The sequence below is a fragment of the Fomitiporia mediterranea genome, assembly GCF_000271605.1.
Source record: "Fomitiporia mediterranea MF3/22 unplaced genomic scaffold FOMMEscaffold_4, whole genome shotgun sequence".
Taxonomy (NCBI): Eukaryota; Fungi; Basidiomycota; class Agaricomycetes; order Hymenochaetales; family Hymenochaetaceae; genus Fomitiporia; species Fomitiporia mediterranea.
The window spans coordinates 1,975,312-1,997,068 of NW_006760389.1; the positions used below are offsets into that span (position 1 = coordinate 1,975,312).

Genomic DNA, 21,757 nt, shown 5'->3' on the forward strand with positions numbered 1-21,757 from the left:
ACAAAGCTATAACTAAATCCAAGATAAAAGAGGGACGGACAAAGCATTCACGCATCAACCAAACAAAGGTCAAATTCTAGTGACAAGTGAACGCGAACAGGTATGGCATTACGAATAACTCGAGAGCAGAAAGGATGGAAGATGTTAAGAGAAGAGACTTGGTATTATGATATTTTTGTTTTGCGAGTCGTATGTCCTTGAGCGCAGAATGGTGAGTAGATTATATGTTAGATTGAAGAAAAGAAATCAAGGCGTTATCTCTTTGAGTAAGCGTAAATTATGTAATAAGTTGCCGCATCTGGCAACCAACACCTCTGCCAGGTACTTGTTTGTCGCGAGCGTGGTTGTGCTCTCAGGCTGCTGCTACTCACATCCACTCATCACTTAACTGCTGTGATTGCAGTTTGATTTCTGAAGAACCGTTCCTGGTCAAGTCTTGGTAGTTTCTGAAGTACGGGAGGACGCCGCATCGCTGCAATACAGACAAACGTCACGAGCCACGCGCCGAGGACGAGATGAGCAACTCTGCAATGGATGGTTCATTGAATACCACGCTGGAGTCAGTTACGCAGAGGACTTTGTACTCTCAGAACTTCAGTCGTTCCTCGTCACAAGCATCTCATGCGCTCACCGACCTGTTATCTCGATATGTTTCGCTCCTTGCGACCACTTGTGCTCGTTATGCTGAGCATGCAGGTAGAGCATCTGTGTCTGTACCAGATGCCATGCTAGCATTAAATGAACTTGGAGTCTCTGTCGATGAACTGAAGGATTATGTAGAAGGCGAGGGTCGTGAGATGTCGGTAGAAAACTACGCATTTCAAACGGAGGAACGAAGGGAGTGGTTTGTGCGGTTAAAAGGTCGGTACAAACAGAGACAGCCGTTTCAGTGCTTGCTGATACATATTTTCTGCGTTGTATTGTCTAGGAATCCTTAACGAAGGCCGAAGAATAGAGCATGACGACGCTGTAGCGCTTGTATACGCAGAAGTACCGGAGATGGAGTTGAATGGGCATTGGTCCGGGGGCGAAGACGACGCAGAAGCCAGCGAAGATGATGAATACGATTTGAGACAAAAGATGAATGGCGATGCGACAATGTATGAAGCCGAAATCGATGGTATTCGAATGGCGTCGCCAGTCCTTCCTCTCTCACCAATATCAAACCCGTCATCCCCATCAAGAAAACGACCACGATTAGCAAGCTGGAATCCCCCCTCTCACATCCCAGAATACCTCCCTCCATTACCGCTAGCTCGAAACGGAGATGTTGATCACCTACCTTCACCTCACGTCAAATCAGAATTGGAAGCGGATCACTCAGCGTTCATTACCGGGTCGGGAGGTTCAGAAGAGTTCCAGCCGTTGGACACGACGTCATCTTCTGCTGCTGACTATCTTACACCTGTACAAGCTAACTCGTCGAACTTGGCATCGGTACCTGCGGCTTTCCTTCCAGAACGACACAACTACAAGAAAGCCCTGTCAGGCCATAGCCATGCCTTACAACTCCAACCTCGCAAATATCCGACGCCAGATAAAGACCCAGCACTTTATAGCGCATACCATCATTTACTCACCAACCCCCCTTCATCATATCCGTCAACGAACCCTGCACGTCACCGTGTTGCATTGGCGATGTTGTATCAGGCATACTCTAATCCTCGATGGACGGCCGCAGACACTCTCTTCGGTAGTGCTGCTGCGCCGAAGCCCAGGGTAGTCGCTCCAGGACCGTCGTTCCCTATCCCAATTGGCCCTAAGGGGAAGGAAGATCAGCCCTCATTCATGCCACCTTCATCTTGGCGGTCTATAGCAGCGAACGAATGCGTGGCTCCTCCCAGCTATCAGCCAAGGTCTCGGATCCCAGATATCACAAGGGCGATTCTACCAGTAGGTTTTCTATGAGGTTTTTTTTAAATAATTGATACGAAGTTTTTCTAGTTCCCCGTGTTCACTCGAGCTACTAGACTAAATCCTCCGCCCCCACTTGTCAATAGCTCGACGAAGGAAAAACTCCTCTATGGTGCTGGTGTTCCCGCTTTGTGGAACTCAAACTCGACTAACCAGCAGGGGAGCACAAACCAGCCCGGGAAGAGCAAGGGAAACGTGGATGATGGAGGCGAAGATAGGCAGCATGCTCATAATGAGAAAGACTCCAATGTATTACCGGATGCGATGTTACTCGCAACATGGGATTGGGAGACTCATGATTTCCGCCAACCTCCTCCGCATCCCAAGCGCGTAAGGGCACTGAGCAGTTTCAATCTCAACTCGATAAGCAACGCCGGGTCGACCGGTGTTGATGGTGTCGCTCAGCCTGGGGGCCCAGTCCGAAAGAACTCGATAAAAATCGGCAAGGGGAAGTAAGGTATTTAATTGTAGACCGGGATAATCGTAATTCTATAATACGGGAAATCACTGCAGTTCTCTGTCTCCCTTTGTCCGAGTTTATGTCCTACATTTGCTGTGCTTTCCCTTGTCATAGTGTTTGTTATCTGTCGTTTGAATGTTTTAATGATCACAATTTTCACTTGGGTGAATGGGTCACGTGAAGAGAATAGACGCGATGCATGCGCGTGGATTTTGGACGCGAACTCTGGCTGTGACTACCGTCTAAGATAACTCTTGTATCGTTGCACTACATGACAGGCTGATTGCTCATGAAAATCTTGCTTTAATATAATTCCCTTAACTCAAGCTAACGTCCCATACGACGAAACACTCTCAGCAGCATGGCAGCATCAGGCGACGATCCAATCGTTGTCAATGCATACAGCTGCCCAGTATCTTCTGGGACTTGCTTTTTCAATTCACTTCGCAGGAAGAAGGCAGATGAAGCGCCAAGGAGTGAATCGAATCTACTCAAGTCCATCCGTGCTGCTTTCCAAGGGTCTGGTAAGGATCCGGACCCTTCGTTTCGCTCAACGACGTCCCCAGTCGTTGACGGTCAGGATGGGGAAGAGAGTTTGACATGGGATGAGACTACAGTGGTACATAGCGCAGGAGGAATATTAAGGCAATCATGGAATTTTGAGGAGGAAGGCCAGCGCGTTCAGTACGCGTGTTTCGGGTGGCTTATGATGGAGGGAACGATACACGCAGGTGGAACGGCTGGTGGAAGCTCGACGCGGGAAGAAGACGATCATCCCGGTCCTGTTCCATCTGAGCAAAAGCCAGAGCGGGATATATTTGGACCATTCTTCCGCGCAAGGAAGGCGCGAATGCGGACTGTAGAACCCACAACGATTGCCCGTGGGGTATATATCTTTCTTCGAAGCTTCGGAAAGGTGTTCCTCATGAACGGCCTTGAGTACTCGTTTTCGTTGCCTTTCATCGTTCATCGAGCGTGGCCACTTAGTCCGCACGGGGTCTTGTTACAGCGCGTAGTTGAGCCTGTCGAATTGGACGAGCCCGATCCATTACCGAGATTATACAGCTTGACAAACCCGTTCCAGGAACCACGACCCATTGGGATGGCTGAGGGTATAAAGGGTGGACATAGCTTTAGCCCTGCCACTGCAGAAGTCGATACTCATGAACTAAGGGCCTCACGAACAGTACATGCCGAAGATCAATTGGTATGGATTACATTGAGGTCACATAATACGACCGACACCGACAATCTATTCGCAACGATAAACGCAAGCACAAAGAAGCTGTCTCTCTGGAGATATGTTTACGTTCCGCCGAAACCTCTCCCTGTTGCTAAGTCTGCACCGACTCAATCTCCTCCGAATCGTCGTGGACAGCCCTCTGGAGAGAAAACAAATGCACAAACACGAACTGCGGGTCATAGTGGGAAGGACTTGATCGCACGTAGTGATCGTATTCGAATTCCTTCACCGGACTTCGAACCGACTCAAGCAGCGGAATTCAATGAAATGCCGCCGTTATCTTCAATTCCCGGTATGGCACCTGCGTTATCCAGTACGACAACACTCGCATCACTAGCTAGTGCGGGCTCTGGGATGCCGTCGTTGCCGTCAGGAGCAACCGCCCGAGGACGGCGGAACTCCTTGACACGGAATGACCTAACATCTACAATGGATCGTATGGTTTTAGGACGCCGTAGTAGCACTCAGAATCAGATCACCGCGCCAGCCATAGTAAATCAAACCATTTTACCAGTATACTGGGCAGAGCGACTATACGAACATACATTGGATGACGAGGAGTGAGTGGACTCTGCTGATCACGCGTTTTCTTTGTCAAGCTAAGATAACCTACAGTTCATTAGCGTGGATGAATCTGAGTTTTGCGGCATATGATCAGCGTTTCGACGGCAAGAAGGCGCGCTCCATCGTTGTATTGTGTCTTCCTGCTTCCAAGCAAGCGATTCACTTAGAGCTTTTTGCCCTGTCTGAAGAAAATACACTCAAAATGGAACTTCTGTCGACCCGACATTCAGTACGATCTATAGCTGCTGTGAAAGCCACAAGACCGCATACTTGGGATCTCCTTGTCCTTAAGGCCGATTTCAGTCTCTCTTTACTCACCTTTGACGATATGGAGATCCCATTACGAGTTAATTTTGCGGGACTCGGAGAGACACAGAATAGTCCGGTAGACGTAGAGATGGATAGCGATCCGTTTGACGAGACGAGCCCTCCGGCACCCGGCGACCCAAGGAATCTGAGGGTTGTTGGGTTGCAGGATCCATTGGTTTCAACCGTGAAGCTTATCCTAGCCGATGGCCGCATGGCTCAGCTCAAAGTTGACCTTACTCCAACCGACCAGCTAGTCGCTCACATTATTCATATCCTTGCACTTTATTGCAAACCGAAAGATTTCCTCGGAATATACACAGCATTTATTCACACCTGGAACGAAAATCTACGAAGTCCGCTACCTGACGTCCAGTTCGATTGTGTAGCTGAGGCCATCTTGAGGAACTGGGGTGTTGCTTGGTTGTCCACGGAAAATCCGCAAGTGTCATCGTCTTCTCCTTGGGAAGCACTTGTAAAAAGCTCGTCTTACTCTCGTTTGCGAGATGATGCGACCGTTATGAGGCTCATACCCATGCCCGAGCCTCCACCCCGCCTTCCGGTGTACAAAAATTGGTCTCGGTCTGAAAAAAACGCATTGTACTACTTGCTTATGGGTTTACATTTTCTTGGCGAGGAATACCGTCTTCTGGCCCACAGACATGAAGCATTAATAAGACTTTCGACGTTGACGTTGCGACTCGCTGAACTTGTTTGGTCTGGTTTTGCTGACCTTCTTAAGAGGCTGTATCCTAGTTCGTCAAGTGGGTGGACTTCAGGTGAGATGACGCTACCTCTCGGATCCAAGTTAGTTGACATTAACGATAGCCCATTGTCGCTCATTAGGTTATAACATCACGGACGATGACGAAGTCATCTATCCCAGGGACGTTTTTTCAGCTCTTTACGTGCTGCTTGTGACTCCTGAGCACCGACCTCCTTTAATCGATGCTACAATTAATCGTCCAAACATGTCTAACGCGTATGGACGCGTCGACCCGCATCCTGTTATGCGTGAATTCAACCAACTGTTCACCACACTGTCAGATTTAAAACAGTCCGATAGTCGAAAACGTGCAGAGGCGACCGTACTAATGATGGCACAACATCAGTTCGGTCTCGATTTTCTCAATCTTCTGCCGTTGACATATAGCATGCCGCTCCGTGAGGCTGCGCGTACATGTCAACTCGGACCTCCGCCTGATTGGCCTGTCGCAGCGTACGAATTCGTCGGGCGCAGCGATCTGACCGAGTCTGGGAAAATCAATGATGATCTTATGTTCAACGATGGCTATCGTTCAATGAAGGAGCATCTTGTAAGTCTGCAAAGAATGCGCTAGTCTTGCAGCGGCTAATGATCATATAATAGAAATCGGGCTTCTCCCGGAAGGCGTACCGCACAGTATTCGAAGAGGTCCACAGGGCGGTTGACCATGGCGAAGAGACGGTGACTGGCGTTGAACTCGAGATGACAGATTTCACCGATGTCCGATTCGGTCAGGATCGTCGATTGCAAGAAGTGGCCAGGATGTTGCGTTCATCTAACATCCCGTCTATACGGATGATTGATCGTCCAGATTTGAAGTACGTTGTACCATCACTTAACTGGAACGTCGTTCTAAATGTGTCCCATGGATTGTCTAGCGAGCACGACTTTGCGAAGGAACAGCAGATGCAGGTCTTGCGCACGGCAGAAAGGACTTTGGCACTGCCCATCGGACGTGCAATGTTTACCTTTGCGACAATCCCATCTGTAACAAGGGAAGTATTCACGGTGCCCAAAATTGAGTTGGCTATCCGTCTACAACCTCAAAACATTTGCATATCCCCTGAGCCAGGGAAAATGCTGCTGGAAGCTACCAACTGGGCGGAGTTTCACAACGGCGTCGCTGCTGCGTTGCGAATTTCGCCTTCGACTGGAGCCATCGACAGTTCTTGGATTTCATTCAATAAACCGAATGAGTTGACACCCCAACATGCAGGCTTCCTTTTTGGACTTGGGTTGACCGGCCATCTGAAGGAAATGCTGACGTGGCATACTTTCGGGTATCTGACTCCCAAACACGAATTGACGTCCATTGGAGTCCTACTCGGACTGGCGGCGGCCAATATTGGCAGTTGTAACAAGCATGTCACTAAGCTGCTTGCAGTCCATACACCAGCTTTTCTTCCATCACCCGATGTGGATTTGAACGTGCCATTAAATACTCAAGCGGCTGGCCTTGTCGGTATTGGGCTATTATATCTGGGTTCAAAGAATCGACGCATGGCGGAGGTAGCCTTGCACCAGATCAGTCGACCCGATCTTTTGCAGCCGGAATTTGGTAATGAAACTAGGGAGGCATACACCGTAGCCGCCGCATTGTCATTCGGTATGATAATGCTAGGCAGAGGGACTGCGACGACGAGTCCTGCAGATGTTGCCATTTTGTCTCGTCTTCGTGTCCTTATTCACGGTGAGGGGCCAGCGGTGTTCCAAACGAAACCGGTTAAACAATCATTTGATGTCAATCTCACTTCACCTGCGGCGACAATGGCACTGGGTCTAATGTACCTTAAGACGAACCGACAAGCCGTGGCAGACATGCTCACAATACCTGATACAGTTGCTGCACTCAATTATATTCAGCCCAATTTTCTGCTGGTACGCACGATAGCACGCAATCTGATCATGTGGAACGATATCAAACCAACGCGTGAATGGTTACTGAAGCAAGTTCCCGATCAAATCATGCGGATTATGGAGACCCGGATGCCTTATCAGACTGTGGATGATGCTATTGAACTTGCCTACTACCATGTAACTGCCGGTGCTGTATTTGCGCTAGCACTGAAATATGCTGGTACTGCAAGTCATGAGGCCTATTCGATTATCGCGGAGTTCTACGAGTTCTTCCGGAGGTCTTCATGGCACAACAGTACGTTAATTCATAAAATAATACTCTTATTCATCACTAAAGCTTCATTAGGCCCGAACTTCGATCATCGCATAAAACGCGCGGCGACTAGAGACGGTCTTAATCTTGTCACCCTGTCCATGGGTATGGTTATGGTTGGAACTGGGGAACTTAGCTGCTTGAAACGGCTTCGTTTGGCGCACGGGATGTATAATCAGCCGATTCGCTATGGCTCTCATATGGCGACACACATGGCTCTCGGTCTTCTTTTCCTCGGAGGAGGAAGGTTCTCACTTGGAACGTCCGATGCTGCCGTTGCGTGCATGGTAGCCGCCTTCTACCCGCATTTCCCAGCTTTATCATCGGATAATAGGGCATATCTTCCGGCTCTACGTCACTTATGGGTTCTAGCCGTCGAACCGCGGTGTCTCATTGCTCGAGATGTCGATACAAAGGAAGTCGTGTATCTGCCAATGAAAATCAGGGTCAAGGAGGAGAGTGGCGCGGTTGGAACTGCTCAGCTGATAGCGCCAACGTTGATACCAAGTTTGGACCGTCTGCTGTCGATTAAGATCGATACACCTCGATACTGGCCATTCTTACTTGATATCGCTCATAATACTCGTCACATGGGTGGTCTTCTTCAGTCTCAGACACTATTCGTCAAGCGAAGGACAATGTTCTTGAGCTATATGGAGGATCCAAAGGGTAGTCGTAGCTTGTTTGTACGGTCCGGGATGTCGACTGGTGATGCCGCAACTCTCGACTTCCCTCAGCTGACCGACACCAAGGCTCATCCCGCCAGTGATGTCCAGCATTACATCACATCACATTCGAACGACATCTCCTTCATTGCCTTCGCAGACAGACTGTGTCGCGGCGATGGAATCACGGAAGAAGAGAAGATCTTCAACAACTACTGTCACGCTGCACTACTGGACTGCATCATCCAAGACAAACCCCAAATGCTTACGTCCTACCTAGCTCTCTACCGAACCCGTCTCCTTAACCCACGATCCCGATACTTCCCACTCATCCAACAAGATCTTGTGCATCTGAACGCATTTTACTCCAACCTCTTCGATCGACGCTTCAGCGGCCGGTCAGAAGGGATTACACGCCCTGCTCTCCTCAGAGAGAACTCCGTATCCGGTGCACTCCTCGCTGTCGACAAAAAGCTGCACACCGTAACGCAACAACCGGAGTTCCAACGTGCCTTACGTGTGTACGTACTGAACCAGCTATCGAGCGAGTATTTGCGTGATAGTCCTGCTCATCCCGACGTTGAACGGAACCTGGCATGGTACTTACAACGCCACACAGTCCCTTACGCTCCGTATTTCCCTGTACTGCAGCAATTGGCAGTCGAGACTCTAGCAAAATATGAATCAACCGCACCCCCAGATGGCGTTGCCGGGACAGACAAAGTGAACGACTTAGAACAGGGTGTTAAGCTTATGCTGCACGCTGCAATCGCTGCTCAGCAGCGAGCATTTGGGAGTTGGACTATAGAGTCTTTCAATGACATTTTGCAGATATGGCAAACCAGTTAATATTATTTTTCTACCATTACTACTAACTGTATCTCGTATCAATGTAAACTACTACTGCATAGTCGGCAACAAGTGGAACAACAAGCTTGGGAGGCAATACCACAACTAACACATGAGAAAGAAGGCGTTTGGTACAACAATCAGGTCCATCAAAAAGGACTCAATAATACAGTACTTGCAGAAGTGATTGAAAAGATGCTGAGTGATGATAAAAGACGACCCGTACAAAAAAAAATACAACACCGGAAATACACACTAATGAACAATGGCACGAAGAGCCGATCGGGGCAAATTGAGGAAATACAGCATCATACGAGCAGTAAAAAGCAGAGGCCAGAATACAGAGGCACAAAGGCGTACGGCGAAGTTCAAACCCACTTCGACGATATCGTCGTGATTCTGCGTGGCCTCCAATACGAGCGTCTGACTAGAGTCGGTTGCGATGAAACCATTCTGTGGACTATGATCTTGGCCATCTACATCTTCTTCGATGATAGTCTCCAATGCCGGGGCACGAAACTTTGAGCGAGACGGAGTAGTAAGTTTGTCCACCACTGGAGCACGGCGATGTGGATTAACTTCTTCAGCGAATTTGTCAACGAGCCTCGAAGCAAAGGCCCAAGCAATCGCTGAGATAGTCCACGGTAGTGCGAGCACGTCCCAGAAGATAGCTCGCAACCGTGCACCACGCATATAAGAGTCATCCGAATGTATGCGAGTTTTGCGGTCCTTCGCATGAAGGTCAAGTACGTATGTTTCCAAGACGCTAAGTCGTGCTTCCCAGTCCTGAGATTTTGTGAACGCCTCTGCCTGATGACGTTTAATACTCGTATCAATGGCGTCAATGGCGTCCGCAAGTTCATCCCATTCGCGAGAAAATGAACCGTTCAAATCTACCAGACGCTTGTCCATCGAAGTGAATTTTCCACGAAGGTCCGAAATTTCGCTGTCGAATTCCGCCTTTGGATCCTCATACTCTGCAGACTTTTCTGTGTCTTCACGGGATTCTTCAAGAAGTGTCGTCAGTGCACGGCTGCGATCTTTGAGGCGCTCTGAAAGATGTGTCCATGGGCGTATGCCAGTCGCTAGAACGAACAGCGAAGTACTGAACCAGGACAAAGTATTTGGATTTCCGGAAATCGAAGTCGCGACATACTTGAGTAGAGTCGCACCGAGGAAAGGAGAAAGAACGGTAAGGACAAGATAGAATAGTTCGAGAGATCGAAGCTCGGAGTAAGCCGAAGCCTTTATGGGGTGTGCATCCTTCGCGGGTGGAGTATGAAATCGTTCCGAAGGGATTGACATGCGGTACAACTTCCACGGAACTATAAAATATAAAATATATCAGCATATAATTATTGTCGATAATTGAAAGGGCCTACCTTCAACGAGCTCGTGCAAGTAATAAATAAGCAGCAAAATTAAAAGAATATTCTTGATATGATCGTTCCCAGTCAAGATGTTGCCTATGGGTGACACCAGGGCAACGATAATAGACAGGTCGAATCCGAACCAGGACGAACTAGACGGTGATACATTGTCGCGCTCCCGCCTCGCACTGCGGAAACTAGTCGTGCCACGTTGTTGAGCACGAAAGCGTGTTTGAGGCGCGCTCGTTGACATACGAGGAGGGAGCTTATGGGTTGAATCCGCCACCTCTGACTGGATAGGAGGCGGCTTCTCTTCTGACGTCGTGGCATGGGCAATGGTTATATTATCCTGACCCGACGCGTCTGTGCTAGGGCTTGCAAGTTCATATTCGCCTTCGTTGCTTCGACTTGAACATGAGAAAGTCGATGAGAACGAATGCGACATACTCTCACTGCACGGTTCCTCCGGGCTGATGTCCTCTGCATCGTGGTCTTTGCCACCATGATCGTCCTCATGCATGACACGCAGGTCAGAAACGGGTGAAGAGTTGAGTGGCTTGAAGACTGCTAGACGCCGACGAAGGCCAGTCACCTCCGTCGACATTGAAGGAGTAGATAAAACAAGGTGAAAGAGTATAAGTCCTAGTCGACGCGCTGAGGACGCGCGTGGTTCACAAACATGATGTATGGGGCTGGACGGGAGGATGGCGGTGAGCACGCGACTTGCAGTTCAGCACATTCCTAATTTGGGCATAAAGGATCAGCGTCGAGTTGAGTCAATATTGCTATCGCTCGTATCATGATGCATGGCAACATATAAGTATTTCACTGAGATGCTCTCATACACTGTTACAGCTAGATTCTACCACATTCGCCACTTGAAGGTCCATTAACATTGAATCTGGTGACAGCACCAGCCATACAAAGCGATCGATCGTAACTTATGGTAAGTGTGCAGTTCAGGTGCTTTGTATATTAAGCCACTATAATACAGGAAGGTAGCGTAGTCAGTACATCTAATCAGGGCTGGTAGTGAGCGACGGAGGACTAACAGACGATGCGAGTACGTCAGATGCTTTCCATCGCAGTGTATGGTTGAGCGCTAATAATCCTCTGGCTATTGTTTGTGCCAAATTACGTTCATTAGCTGGGCAATGTATGAAACAAGCAAGCAGATTACTCGCCTTGTATTTCCGCTTTCCATTGCTTCGTATCCCAATGCTTCTCACTTTTAAGCTTATAGAACTCGGTCCTTCTCCTTTACAAAATGCTTCGTATCAGAGTCATCTTCCGAGCATAGGGAAAGCAACTTACGCTATAGTCTTGCAAGGAAACGTATCCCAGCCGTGGAATAACTCCCAGAGTATTATGCTAGAATAAATAATGAAATCATTACAGTCTCTTCTCAACCCTATTGACTCACCCAAGTGCAAACGTATCCGTTCCATAGTAAATAATTTGGTTTCTTAGGGTATCTGCACGTTCAGGAGGAAGGTATTTTTGTGATCCACCTCCTCTTTTAGTTATTGTCAGCAACAGTGTAGAGGGGACCTGAAGGCTCAGCAAGGGGACCCAGGCTACAACTATCCTACACAACAGAAATACAGAATGCAAGCACTGGAACATAGTCAGAACTTACAGAACAGGTAGAGAGAGAGAGTGAGACAAGAGTAGAGTATATAGAGTGAGCCTAAGAGTACAGGACTACCTAGAGTAGACAAGATCAAGACTACAGGACCAGTCTGATCTTATATGCCTATATATACTAAACTACACAAGAGCACTCAGAGAGTATGAGCCACTTAAGAATGATAAGCTACAAAGAATGAAAGAAAGGAATGTTAAAGATAAAGGTACAAAGAATGAAGGGATGGACAAAGGGTAAGAGACTATAGAATGATACAAAGAATGAAGGGGTAGTCAAAGGAATGGAATGATGAAGTAAGGAAGGGTAGTAGCAAGAGTCAGCACACATATAGTCTATAGACAGTGTCCTTAAGGGACAGAAGTCCTGAGTTCTAGTACAGAAGAGTGTAGAACCCTCAGAACTGAAGGTATGAGAGTAGAGAACTGTAACATTACCCCCCCTCTAAAACTAATCATCCTAATTGGTAAACATTAGGTTTGGTCAGCAGCTCAAGTATAGGTTAGAATAGTAGGGTTTGGAAATCTGTAAGGTAGAGTTGACACAGAGTACCCAGATGAAGTTGATAGAAGTTTCAGATTGCCTTAACAGTATGGGTGAGATTCTCAACAGGTTCCTAAGTACATTCTTCAACTAGGTATCCCTTCTAGTAGATAAGGAACTTGAGCTTTCTATACACTAGCTTAGTATCTACTACATACTCTACTTTGTATTCTAGTTTGGAACTAATGAGTTCTGGTAGAGGTAGTGAGGGTCTTTGTTGTAAAGGAAAACCTAGATTATAGTACTGAGACAGTAGAACCTTGTTAAACACTGAGTGTATGTGCTTTCATGTTGCTAGAAGTTGGAGTTTGTAGGCAGAGGCACTAACCTTCTTTTTAATAATGAAGGGTCCAAAGTACTTGTTGTCCAACTTCTTTATTAAGTAATTTGTGGTCAGGTTAGTAGCTTCTAGTATAACTTTGTCACCAGGCTAGTAATCCTCAGCCACAGACCTCTTCCAATTATAGTTCTACTTTATGACCTGTGCTACCTTTTCCAAAAGAGCTCATGTATCCTCCCTAGTTCTGTGTATCTGTTCTACAAAGTCTGTTACAGATTCAGAACTGTTGTTCTGGTTCAGAACTGTCCTCTAGTACAGATGTCTCTCATGATTGAGAAAGAATGAGGACTGTCCTATTATAGAGTGTTACTAGTTATTGTGTACAAATTCTGTCAGAGCTAACCATTCAGACCAATCTGATTACTAATGATTAATGAACATTTAGAGGTAGAGTTTGATCTCCTGATTGACTCACTCAGTTTGACTGTCAGTCTACAGGTGATAGGTAGTAGAAGGGTTCCCTTAAATTCTAAGAAGTACATACAAGTCCTGTATAAATTTTGACTCAAATTGTGGTCCATAATTATGAATGAGCTTCTAAGGGAGTCTGTACAACTAGAAAACATGATCCTGATAAATACACACTATACTTTTAGAAGTAAGTTCTGTTCAGGTTGGAACTGTATAGACTTACTTAGAGAATCAGTCAACAATCATATAGATAGTGTTGTAACCCTGAGACTCAGGTAGCTTACCAATCAGGTCTACTAAGACTTCTTCCTAAGAGTGATCTAGAATCTAATACAAATGTAGAGGAGCCTAAACCCTTGTCTAGTAAGCCTTAGTCTGTTAGCACATATTGTAACTAGTCACATACTTTAGGATTTCCCTCTACATTCTAGACTACTAGTAGTTCTGAGTAATGAGTTCCTGTGTTTTGTGTCAGCCTAAATGTTCTATAGTTAGATTGTTGTGATAAGCTTAAATAATGTCCTCCTACAGCTTCCAATCCTTTAGAACATACAGTTGGCCTTCCTAGTAAACCTGTCCATCCTTATCCTCCTCCTAATCCCTTGCCTACTTCTCTAACTACTTTACTACAACTTAGTCCTGTGTGTGTCTTAGAGCTTACTATATGTGAGTAACAAAGTCAACATTCTTGGATTCAAGTCAGATCTCTTAGATTGTCTTAGATACAAAACAGGAATTGTCTAGGAGAACAAGATTTTTGTTATCATTCTCCCCCCTTTTATAACCTACTTGTTTTAAGAGTAAATTAGTTTTCATCATTTGTGTTCTAGGTTTGTGAGTTAGTATAAAGTTAAAGTCCTACAGTTCTAACATTCAGTAGGCTTAGTAGTAGTTAAGCTTCTAAAGTGTCTGAAAGTACTAGAGATTAAGGTGATCACTCTAAATCTTAAACTTCTGTATAGTACTAAGAAGATATTAACACTACTCCTCTAGAGAACAGACAATTGTAAGGAGTTCCTTATTATAAATAGAGTAGTTCTGTTCTGTTACAGAGAGGGATTCTGATCAGAACACTATTGAACACTACTTTCTGTCAATAAACTAGAACAGTACTACTCTATTTGTAAAGTCAGAAGAGTTAGCTTTGACTCAGAACTTGTCTACAACTGTTAGAACTACTAATACAGGCTTGCTAGTAATAGTCTACTTGAGAGACTCAAACACAGACTACTACTAATCATTCTATTACTAAGGAACATCTTTGCTGGTGAGATTGTAAAGGGGTCAGACAATAGTACTAAAGTCTTGAATAAAGTATTAGTAGTAGTTTACAAACCTAAGGAATACTTAGACCTGTTTCAGGTTCTAAGGTTGTAACCAGTTCCAAACTGTAGTTACCTTTACTGGATCCATACAGACCTCTCCTCCACCAATCACAAAGCTTAGATAATCTACTGACTCCTGTGTAAAAGAGTACTTTACTTTTTAGAGGAACAGTTTATTATCTTAGAGCTGTTGTAAAACTGTTTAGATTAGTTAGCAATAGTACTTGACTGTCTAGGTGAAGATCAGAATGTTGTCTAGATACACACTAACATACTCTAAGTCAATCAGATCTGTAAGAATGTGATTCATGAATGACTAGAACATTGTAAGCAAGTTAGTTAGTCTAAAGAACATTACAATTAGTTTGTACAATCTGTGATTAGTTTGGAACACAGCCTTCTACTCATTTCTGTCTTAGATCCAAATATTATTGTATCCCTATTAAACATCTAACTTAGTAAAAACTCTGAATGTATGTGTCTTATTAATGAGCTCCTAAATTAGGAGGAGCAAGTACTTGTTTTTGATAGTGCTCTCATTAAGACAATAATAATCCTAGACTAGGTAAAGCTTTCTATCTTTCTTTTTGACAAAGAAGAAAGGGGAGGCTATAAGAGACTTTAAGGGTTGGATCCAGCTATTCTAAAGATTTTCCTAAAGGAACTTGTTAAGCACCTCCTACTTGTCTCTGTTAAGTAGGTAGACCTTACAATCCTTAGGTTGGAAACCCTTAGTCAATTCAATTACATAGTCCTAGAAACAGTGTTTAGGAAGCTGGTTGAATTTCTCTTTACTAAAGACTTTAGGGAACTCTTAAACAAAATCTGGCAGGCTGAGTCTATGTGTGTTCTAGAGTAGAGTTGTTCTGAGAGGGTTCTAGACTAGTTCTGTCTCAGACATCCTTTAGATCAACTCTGTTCTACTTTGACTAAAATATGTATTCACATATCTATCCTAATCAAAGAAGAACAACTAGTCACCTTTATTAGAACTGTTAGTAACATTAGAAGTGTCTGTATCTACTCAGAACAGTAATACAAGATAGCTGTAAGACTTGAGACACTAATTGAACACAAGCATCTACTCTAACTAGTTAATAGTAGGGTTGTAAGCCTTAAGCCATTTGAATCCAATAAAGACATCTGTCTTTCTAAGGTTAGTAACTCTAAACTCAATACTTTCCTTATAATCCTGAATAGTCATCTGTAGTTGGACAAACTCAGTAATCTGACCATTCTGGTTTAGGGTTCTGTCTGTATTATATACTAGGATTGAAAGTAGAACACATTAAGTAGAGAGGTAGTGTTCCTACACAAAGGCCTTATTAATGTACAAACTAGTACATTTACTGTCTACTAGAGCTATTGTTCAAATCTGGGGGGATCCTAAGAAGGGAGCTAAGAGGATAGAGACCTAGAGCTAGTACTTAGAACATTCTCAGATAAACTACTACTTGTTCTAAAGGGAATGTACAGCTTGTACAGTCTTGTTGTCTAAGAGAGTAAGTATATACACTAACATTTCCTCATTAACCTCTCTCTTTCAACAAGGACAGACTCATGTCCTTAGTTGTAAACTCAGCTGAGACTATCCCTACTTAATACTATAGACAAACTACTAAGTAGTAAATAGGGCTAAGTAGTGTTCTGAACATTCTGAGATCTTAGAATACAAAAGTAGTAAGTTGGATTGTGTAGATTTAGACTTGGATAAAGTGTAAAGAGAAGAATCAAAAGAATCAGAAGAAATAGGAGAACTATCTACTTTTGTTTCTGACTTTTTTCTTTCTAATAAATAATTTTGTTAATTTATTTTTTTATTTTTTCTACTTTTTCTACTTTTCTTACTTTATTTACTTCTAATCCTACAGTGTCTATTGAATCAAAAGTGACCATTAAAAAATCTGAGTCATAGCCCTTTAGTACTGTATTTACTGTTAAGCCTTTACAAAATCCTAGAGTATATAGTTAGAGTCTAGGAGTTCTGAGGTGACTTCCAGATTTGTGGAAAAGGCTTCTTACTACAAATCCTACTTATTACTTATTATTACTCTAATAACCTGACAGATATACTGTCACTTCTGTAGACAGTCCTTAATCTAGTGTTCTGACTTTCTGTAGACAAAGTATGCTCCTTACTTTCAGGCTTCTCTAATGTCTATCAGAACAGATTGATTGTAAATTATAGGCAGATCAATCTGAGAGCTCAGAACTGTTAGAGCTAAACACATGTGTAAGTGTTCTGTACAGACTTAATGTATCCAAGCTGTAGCTTAGTCAAAGGAGATAGTGTGTGTCTTCCACTCAGTGTAAGTGACTAGTTCTAGTGTCATTCTAAGAATCTTATTAAGCAGTTCTAGGTGAAGAGCTTTTTCAAGCATTCTAATAAGAACATTATCAAACCTGAGTACAAATCCTACCTTCTAGGCTAGAATATCAAACTCCTGAAAGAAGGCATTAGTAGAATGTTTGCCCTGTCACAGAGACACAAGCTTGTTCTACACATTGTACTTCTTATTCAGATTAATGAAGGAAGTACAGAGCTGCCCTATGAATTCCAAGTATGACTCATCATTCTAAAGTCAGATCAGGCTTCTAATCTAATAGTCTTCAATCCAGTTCTAGGCTCAGGTGGTTGTGTTACCTTCCTTCATGAAGGAGAGGACAAATAGGACACAATCAAGATTTGAGGATAGATTAGTCAAAGTAGTAGCTACATATAGTTTAACTTAGTACTGGAAGTCCTCAAAGTGCTACCTATTAAAGTCTAAAGGGTAGGCTACATGTACTTTCTTTCTAGAACAGGTTGCAACTTCCAGAACAATTAGAATGAGTTCTAAAGGGGCTGGGGGTATGTAGTTAGTAAAGGCCTCTTAGATGAAGGTTTACACATATTAAGCTAGTTCTACTTGTAACTACTGATCTGGTAGGACAGTAGGGGTGACAGTCAGTGTAGGAGGGTCTATGTTTATACTACAAAGGAATCAGCACTAAACTAAAAGGGGTAATGAATAGAAGAAGGGTAGTAAAAGTTTAAAATTTAGAAATGTAAAAGGGTTAGGACAAAGAAAAGAGATTGATACAATAGTAAGTACTAATGCTTGAAACATAGGAGAGTTGTAGGGTGGTAATGGGTAGTCTTAATCTGATGTTAGTAACAGTGTAGAGGGGACCTAAAGGCTCAGTAAGGGGACCCAGGCTACAACTATCCTACACAACAGAAATACAGAATGTAAGTACTAGAACATAGTTAGAACTTACAGAACAGGTGGAGAGAGAGAGTAAGACAAGAGTAGAGTATATAGAGTGAGTCTAAGAGTACAGGACTACCTAGAGTAGACAAGATCAAGACTACAGGACTAGTCTGATCTTGTACACCTATATATACTAAACTACACAAGAGTACTCAGGGAGTATGAGCTACTTAAGAATGATAAGCTACAAAGAATGAAAGAAAGGAATGTCAAAGATAAAGGTACAAAGAATGAAGGGATGGACAAAGGGTAAGAGACTATAGAATGATACAAAGAATGAAGGGGTGGTCAAAGGAATGGAATGATAAAGTAAGGAAGGGTAGTAGCAAGAGTCAGTACACATATAGTCTATAGACAGTGCCCCTAAGGGACAAAAGTCCTGAGTTCTGGTACAGAAGGGTGTAGAACCCTTGGAACTGAAGGTATGAGAGCAGAGAACCATAACAGTTATAAGCTTTGTCAAATCTTCAGGTATCCACTTGGCTCTATTACCCTGTTACTCTGGAACTTAATATGTTCTACAATACAATAACTTACACTCTAAAATCTGCAATCCTAAGTCCTAATGTGCTGACACTCATTAGCAAAACATTTTGTGGTCTAAACAAATTTATAAATGTTGGATCAAATTATTTAAGAAATGTACCCACTTGAAGTCACAGTGAATGCAATTTTGATCATACAGGAATTGTAACCCTTTACAGAGTTGCCTTCAAGAGGAGCTTTGGAAGTATACAAATAAAATGTACTGTATAAAGTACTTACCTTATAATAGATTTTGCCTGACTCACACATTCTTTTGCAGCTTCATATGTAGTCAAAGAAAACAAGAGTTCTAAATCCTATCTTGAGTTTTAAATCTAACTTAACACATACAAATCAATAAAAGATACTACTAGTTGCTCACAATGTTTTCATGTCTCCCAATTTTTCTCATTGTTTCCCACTCATTTAACTGCTTTTGTTGTGTTTTGCTTGTCCCATCTCCTTTGAGTGCTTTTACTGCCACGACTTCAGACCAATTTTCTTTCTGGCATTTCTACCAATCTTGCAAGTAGATGGTAGTAAGATATACAATAGTTTAGCTTACAGAGACTGTTTAATAGACTCACAAATACTGTACCAAAGTGTCCCTGGCCTATCCTCTCTAGCAACAAAAATCCCTGTTCTGTACTTCCTATTATTGTAAGGTCGGGCTCATGTAATGCTTGTGGTGGTAGAGTTGTAGGTCTAGTTAAAGTGGAAACACAATAAGTAGAAGTTGGAACAGAGCTTCTACGTTCGGTTGTATATGTAGATAAGCCTGTCTGAGCTGATACTCTCTTCACAATAGCTAGTTTCTCTTTCTTCTTTTCCTTTTTATGATGAGGCATCTTAGAGTCGTATTGCTTGTGTTAGAGATAAAGACATTTGAGAGTGTTGCAGTTTCTGTATTGTTACAACTAAGGAGCAGTAAAAGGAGTGTGGAATAAACAGAAATGTATTGTCACCATCATAGTACACATCCTGCTCTTATGTACTGTAGTATTTTGCTGGTACACAGCAGGCATATAGCTGTGTGGTATGCATAAGTGCATTGATGTGAATCTCTCATTAGACAATAAAAGGTACTTTTTAATGCATGTCACATATAGTGTCATGTTTACCAGAAATCATCTTGTACATAAGTAATTGAGCAAAGTGTTGTTGCTCATCAGATCGAGCAGGTGGCATCACATCACACAGTAACGGACATGTTGTTTGCAATGATGCTAGGAAACAACTTAAGCCTCTGAGAGATATTATACTGTGAATCACACCTGTAATTAATTGCACACTACAGATTGTGAAATTCAGGAATAATCAGTTTGATGTGAAATAAATCAATATTAAGGTTAAGCAGAACAATTGATTGTAGTCTAGGTTAAGCAGCAGTGCAGAGTTGTGATATGTGTGAAGGGTGGATAGTAAGTAGCAAACACACAATATTGCAATTCAGTGTCTTATTTGGATATTAAATGTTCAGTAGGGACCAGTTCAACAATGTCTTCTCAAGCACTTAATGTTGACAGCATGATTGATTTTATCATGTATACTCGGGCTTCTGGATGAAACTCTTGTATATGTATTTTAACAGTATGACAAGACACTACTACATTGATCACCAAGTGTCTATTGACGTTAAGTATTAATCAGCAACACCAGTTACGTATGTAATTAACTAAGTCATCCACTATAGTGTAGAGAGGGACGTGGTCAACAATTATGAGCAGATTTAGAAGTGTATTTCAGAGAACTGACTTTTGATGCAAGCACATCGGATGCTTTCCATCGCTTTCTATAGTCAAGAGCTAGTAAACCTCTTGCTACAGTTTGTGCTTGATCGCATTGATTAGCCAAGTGTTTTGTGAAACAAAGAAATACACAACTTGCCATTTATGTGTACTTTCCACTGTTTCGTATCCCAGTGCCACTCATCATTAAGTTTATAGAACTCGATTTTTTTTCTTTTGCTAGAACTTCCATGTCAGAGCCGATCTCCAGAACAGGGTAAGGCAACTTACAGACTGGTATCACAGGGAAATGTTTGCCATCCATGGAATAACTCCCAAAGTATTATACTATAACAAGATAAGATACAGTACAAGATTGCTACAGGGTGCCCCGAGATTGTTCTGCTTACCCAAGTGGAAACGTATCCGATCCAGGGCATATAATCTGCTTTTCTGGATTTTCTACACGCTCTGGAGGAAAATATCCAACATTGCCACCAGCTGAGGCAATTAATTGCTCTGAATAGCCCTTTGATATCCACTTGGATCTAGACAGCAAGAATAATTACTCAGTAATGCAATATAGTTGATTTTAATGACTTACAATCCAAAATCTGCAATTCTCAACTCTAGCAGATCATAGCTCATTATTAATACATTATCTGGTCTAAACAGACCTGTCAATAAAAATCAACAATATTAAGAGGCAAGCACACTTGAAGTCACAGTGTATACAATTCTGATCATGTAGAAACTTCAATCCCCCACTAAGTTGTCTTAAAAAAAGGTAATTAAAAAGGTAATGAATTTAATACCTTGTACTTGCCTTATGATAGACTTTACTATAGCAATATCCAAAAGTTTTGATATACTCATAAAATTTTTCAGAGTGCCTTTTGCAGCATACTCTGTTGCAATGCATCTATAAACATATCCATTGCATACATATTCAAAGAATGCTAGAGTATCAAATCCTATCTGAAATTTTGGACAAGTATTAATATATTAGTAAAGATATTTAGGTACATTGCTCACAATGTTTTTATTTGCACCAATTCTTCGCATTGTATCCCACTCATTTAACTGCCTTCTTCTTGTTGTATCTGTTCCATCTCCTTTAAGCACTTTTACTGCCACTACTTTCGACGACTTTTCTCTCCGGCATTTCTATAAATCCCAGTATAGATGAAATTAATATGTATAGGATAGTTGGATTAACTGACAAAAGGTTCTGAACAGACTCACAAGCACAGTAGCAAAGTTCCCCTTGCCTATTCTTTCTAACGATGTAAATCCCTTTACAGTACTTCCAATTCTCAGAAGATCAGGTTCATAAAGTGGTTCTAGAGGTAGAGTTGAAGACCTTGCAAGAGTAGAAAAACTGTGCTCAGAGGTAGGAAGAGTGCTTCTACGTTGGACAGTATGTGAAGGTAAAACTGTATAAGTTATTTTCTTCTCTTTACTATGACCATGACTATGAGCCATCTTTCGGCTTGAACTGCTTACTGAAACAATTAAATAAATGAGAAAGATTGAGTAATGCTTTTGTACTATTACTACTAGAATGTAGTAGGCTGGTAGCAAGGTTAAGTAGTGTTGCAAAGCTGGCACTATCCAGCTTTTATACAGCTCAGTTTATTTTGCTTCCAACTGCCAAGCAATGTATAACTGTTTAGTAGA

At 43.0% G+C, this 21,757-nt stretch overlaps 5 protein-coding genes across 5 annotated transcripts; 2 read left to right on the top strand and 3 right to left on the bottom strand.

The window, feature by feature from the left end:
• The first annotated feature begins 501 nt into the window (after positions 1-501).
• On the top strand, positions 502-2,470 carry FOMMEDRAFT_166651 (uncharacterized protein). The gene is made up of 3 exons (XM_007264624.1): positions 502-861; positions 929-1,893; positions 1,945-2,470. Exons 1-3 carry the CDS (start codon positions 516-518, stop codon positions 2,368-2,370), a joined length of 1,737 nt encoding a protein of 578 aa, XP_007264686.1. The 5' UTR covers positions 502-515; the 3' UTR covers positions 2,371-2,470.
• A 183-nt stretch (positions 2,471-2,653) lies between these two features.
• FOMMEDRAFT_105091 (uncharacterized protein) lies at positions 2,654-8,937 on the top strand (the record flags this gene model as incomplete). Its single annotated transcript, XM_007264625.1, has 6 exons — positions 2,654-4,074; positions 4,241-5,266; positions 5,334-5,803; positions 5,857-6,071; positions 6,132-7,405; positions 7,448-8,937. The coding sequence occupies exons 1-6, from the start codon at positions 2,736-2,738 to the stop codon at positions 8,935-8,937; spliced, it is 5,814 nt and encodes a 1,937-aa protein (XP_007264687.1). The 5' UTR covers positions 2,654-2,735.
• Positions 8,938-9,011: 74 nt separating this feature from the next.
• FOMMEDRAFT_166653 (uncharacterized protein) lies at positions 9,012-10,922 on the bottom strand. Its single transcript, XM_007264626.1, has 3 exons — positions 10,755-10,922; positions 10,320-10,700; positions 9,012-10,262 (listed from the first exon to the last, which is right to left on the bottom strand). The coding sequence occupies exons 1-3, from the start codon at positions 10,909-10,911 to the stop codon at positions 9,193-9,195; spliced, it is 1,608 nt and encodes a 535-aa protein (XP_007264688.1). The 5' UTR covers positions 10,912-10,922; the 3' UTR covers positions 9,012-9,192.
• A 7,411-nt stretch (positions 10,923-18,333) lies between these two features.
• On the bottom strand, positions 18,334-19,198 carry FOMMEDRAFT_27196 (uncharacterized protein; the record flags this gene model as incomplete). Its single annotated transcript, XM_007264627.1, is given in 6 exon segments — positions 18,334-18,343; positions 18,363-18,425; positions 18,591-18,667; positions 18,733-18,864; positions 18,938-19,032; positions 19,105-19,198. The coding sequence occupies 6 exon segments, from the start codon at positions 19,196-19,198 to the stop codon at positions 18,334-18,336; spliced, it is 471 nt and encodes a 156-aa protein (XP_007264689.1).
• Positions 19,199-20,364: 1,166 nt separating this feature from the next.
• Positions 20,365-21,562, bottom strand: FOMMEDRAFT_27197 (kinase-like protein; the record flags this gene model as incomplete). Its single annotated transcript, XM_007264628.1, has 6 exons — positions 20,365-20,425; positions 20,488-20,625; positions 20,682-20,754; positions 20,893-21,055; positions 21,113-21,244; positions 21,323-21,562. The coding sequence occupies 6 exons, from the start codon at positions 21,560-21,562 to the stop codon at positions 20,365-20,367; spliced, it is 807 nt and encodes a 268-aa protein (XP_007264690.1).
• Between the last annotated feature and the right edge of the window lie 195 nt (positions 21,563-21,757).

Coding starts and splice junctions, on each gene's coding strand:
- FOMMEDRAFT_166651 (XM_007264624.1), top strand. CDS start 516: ATGAGCAACTCTGCAATGGATGGTTCATTGAATACCACGCTGGAGTCA. Junction 862..928: donor GTGGTTTGTGCGGTTAAAAG/GTCGGTACAAAC, acceptor TGTATTGTCTAG/GAATCCTTAACGAAGGCCGA. Junction 1,894..1,944: donor TCACAAGGGCGATTCTACCA/GTAGGTTTTCTA, acceptor AAGTTTTTCTAG/TTCCCCGTGTTCACTCGAGC.
- FOMMEDRAFT_166653 (XM_007264626.1), bottom strand. CDS start 10,911: ATGTCGACGGAGGTGACTGGCCTTCGTCGGCGTCTAGCAGTCTTCAAG. Junction 10,701..10,754: donor GGAGGAACCGTGCAGTGAGA/GTATGTCGCATT, acceptor GAAGCAACGAAG/GCGAATATGAACTTGCAAGC. Junction 10,263..10,319: donor CTTGCACGAGCTCGTTGAAG/GTAGGCCCTTTC, acceptor TATATTTTATAG/TTCCGTGGAAGTTGTACCGC.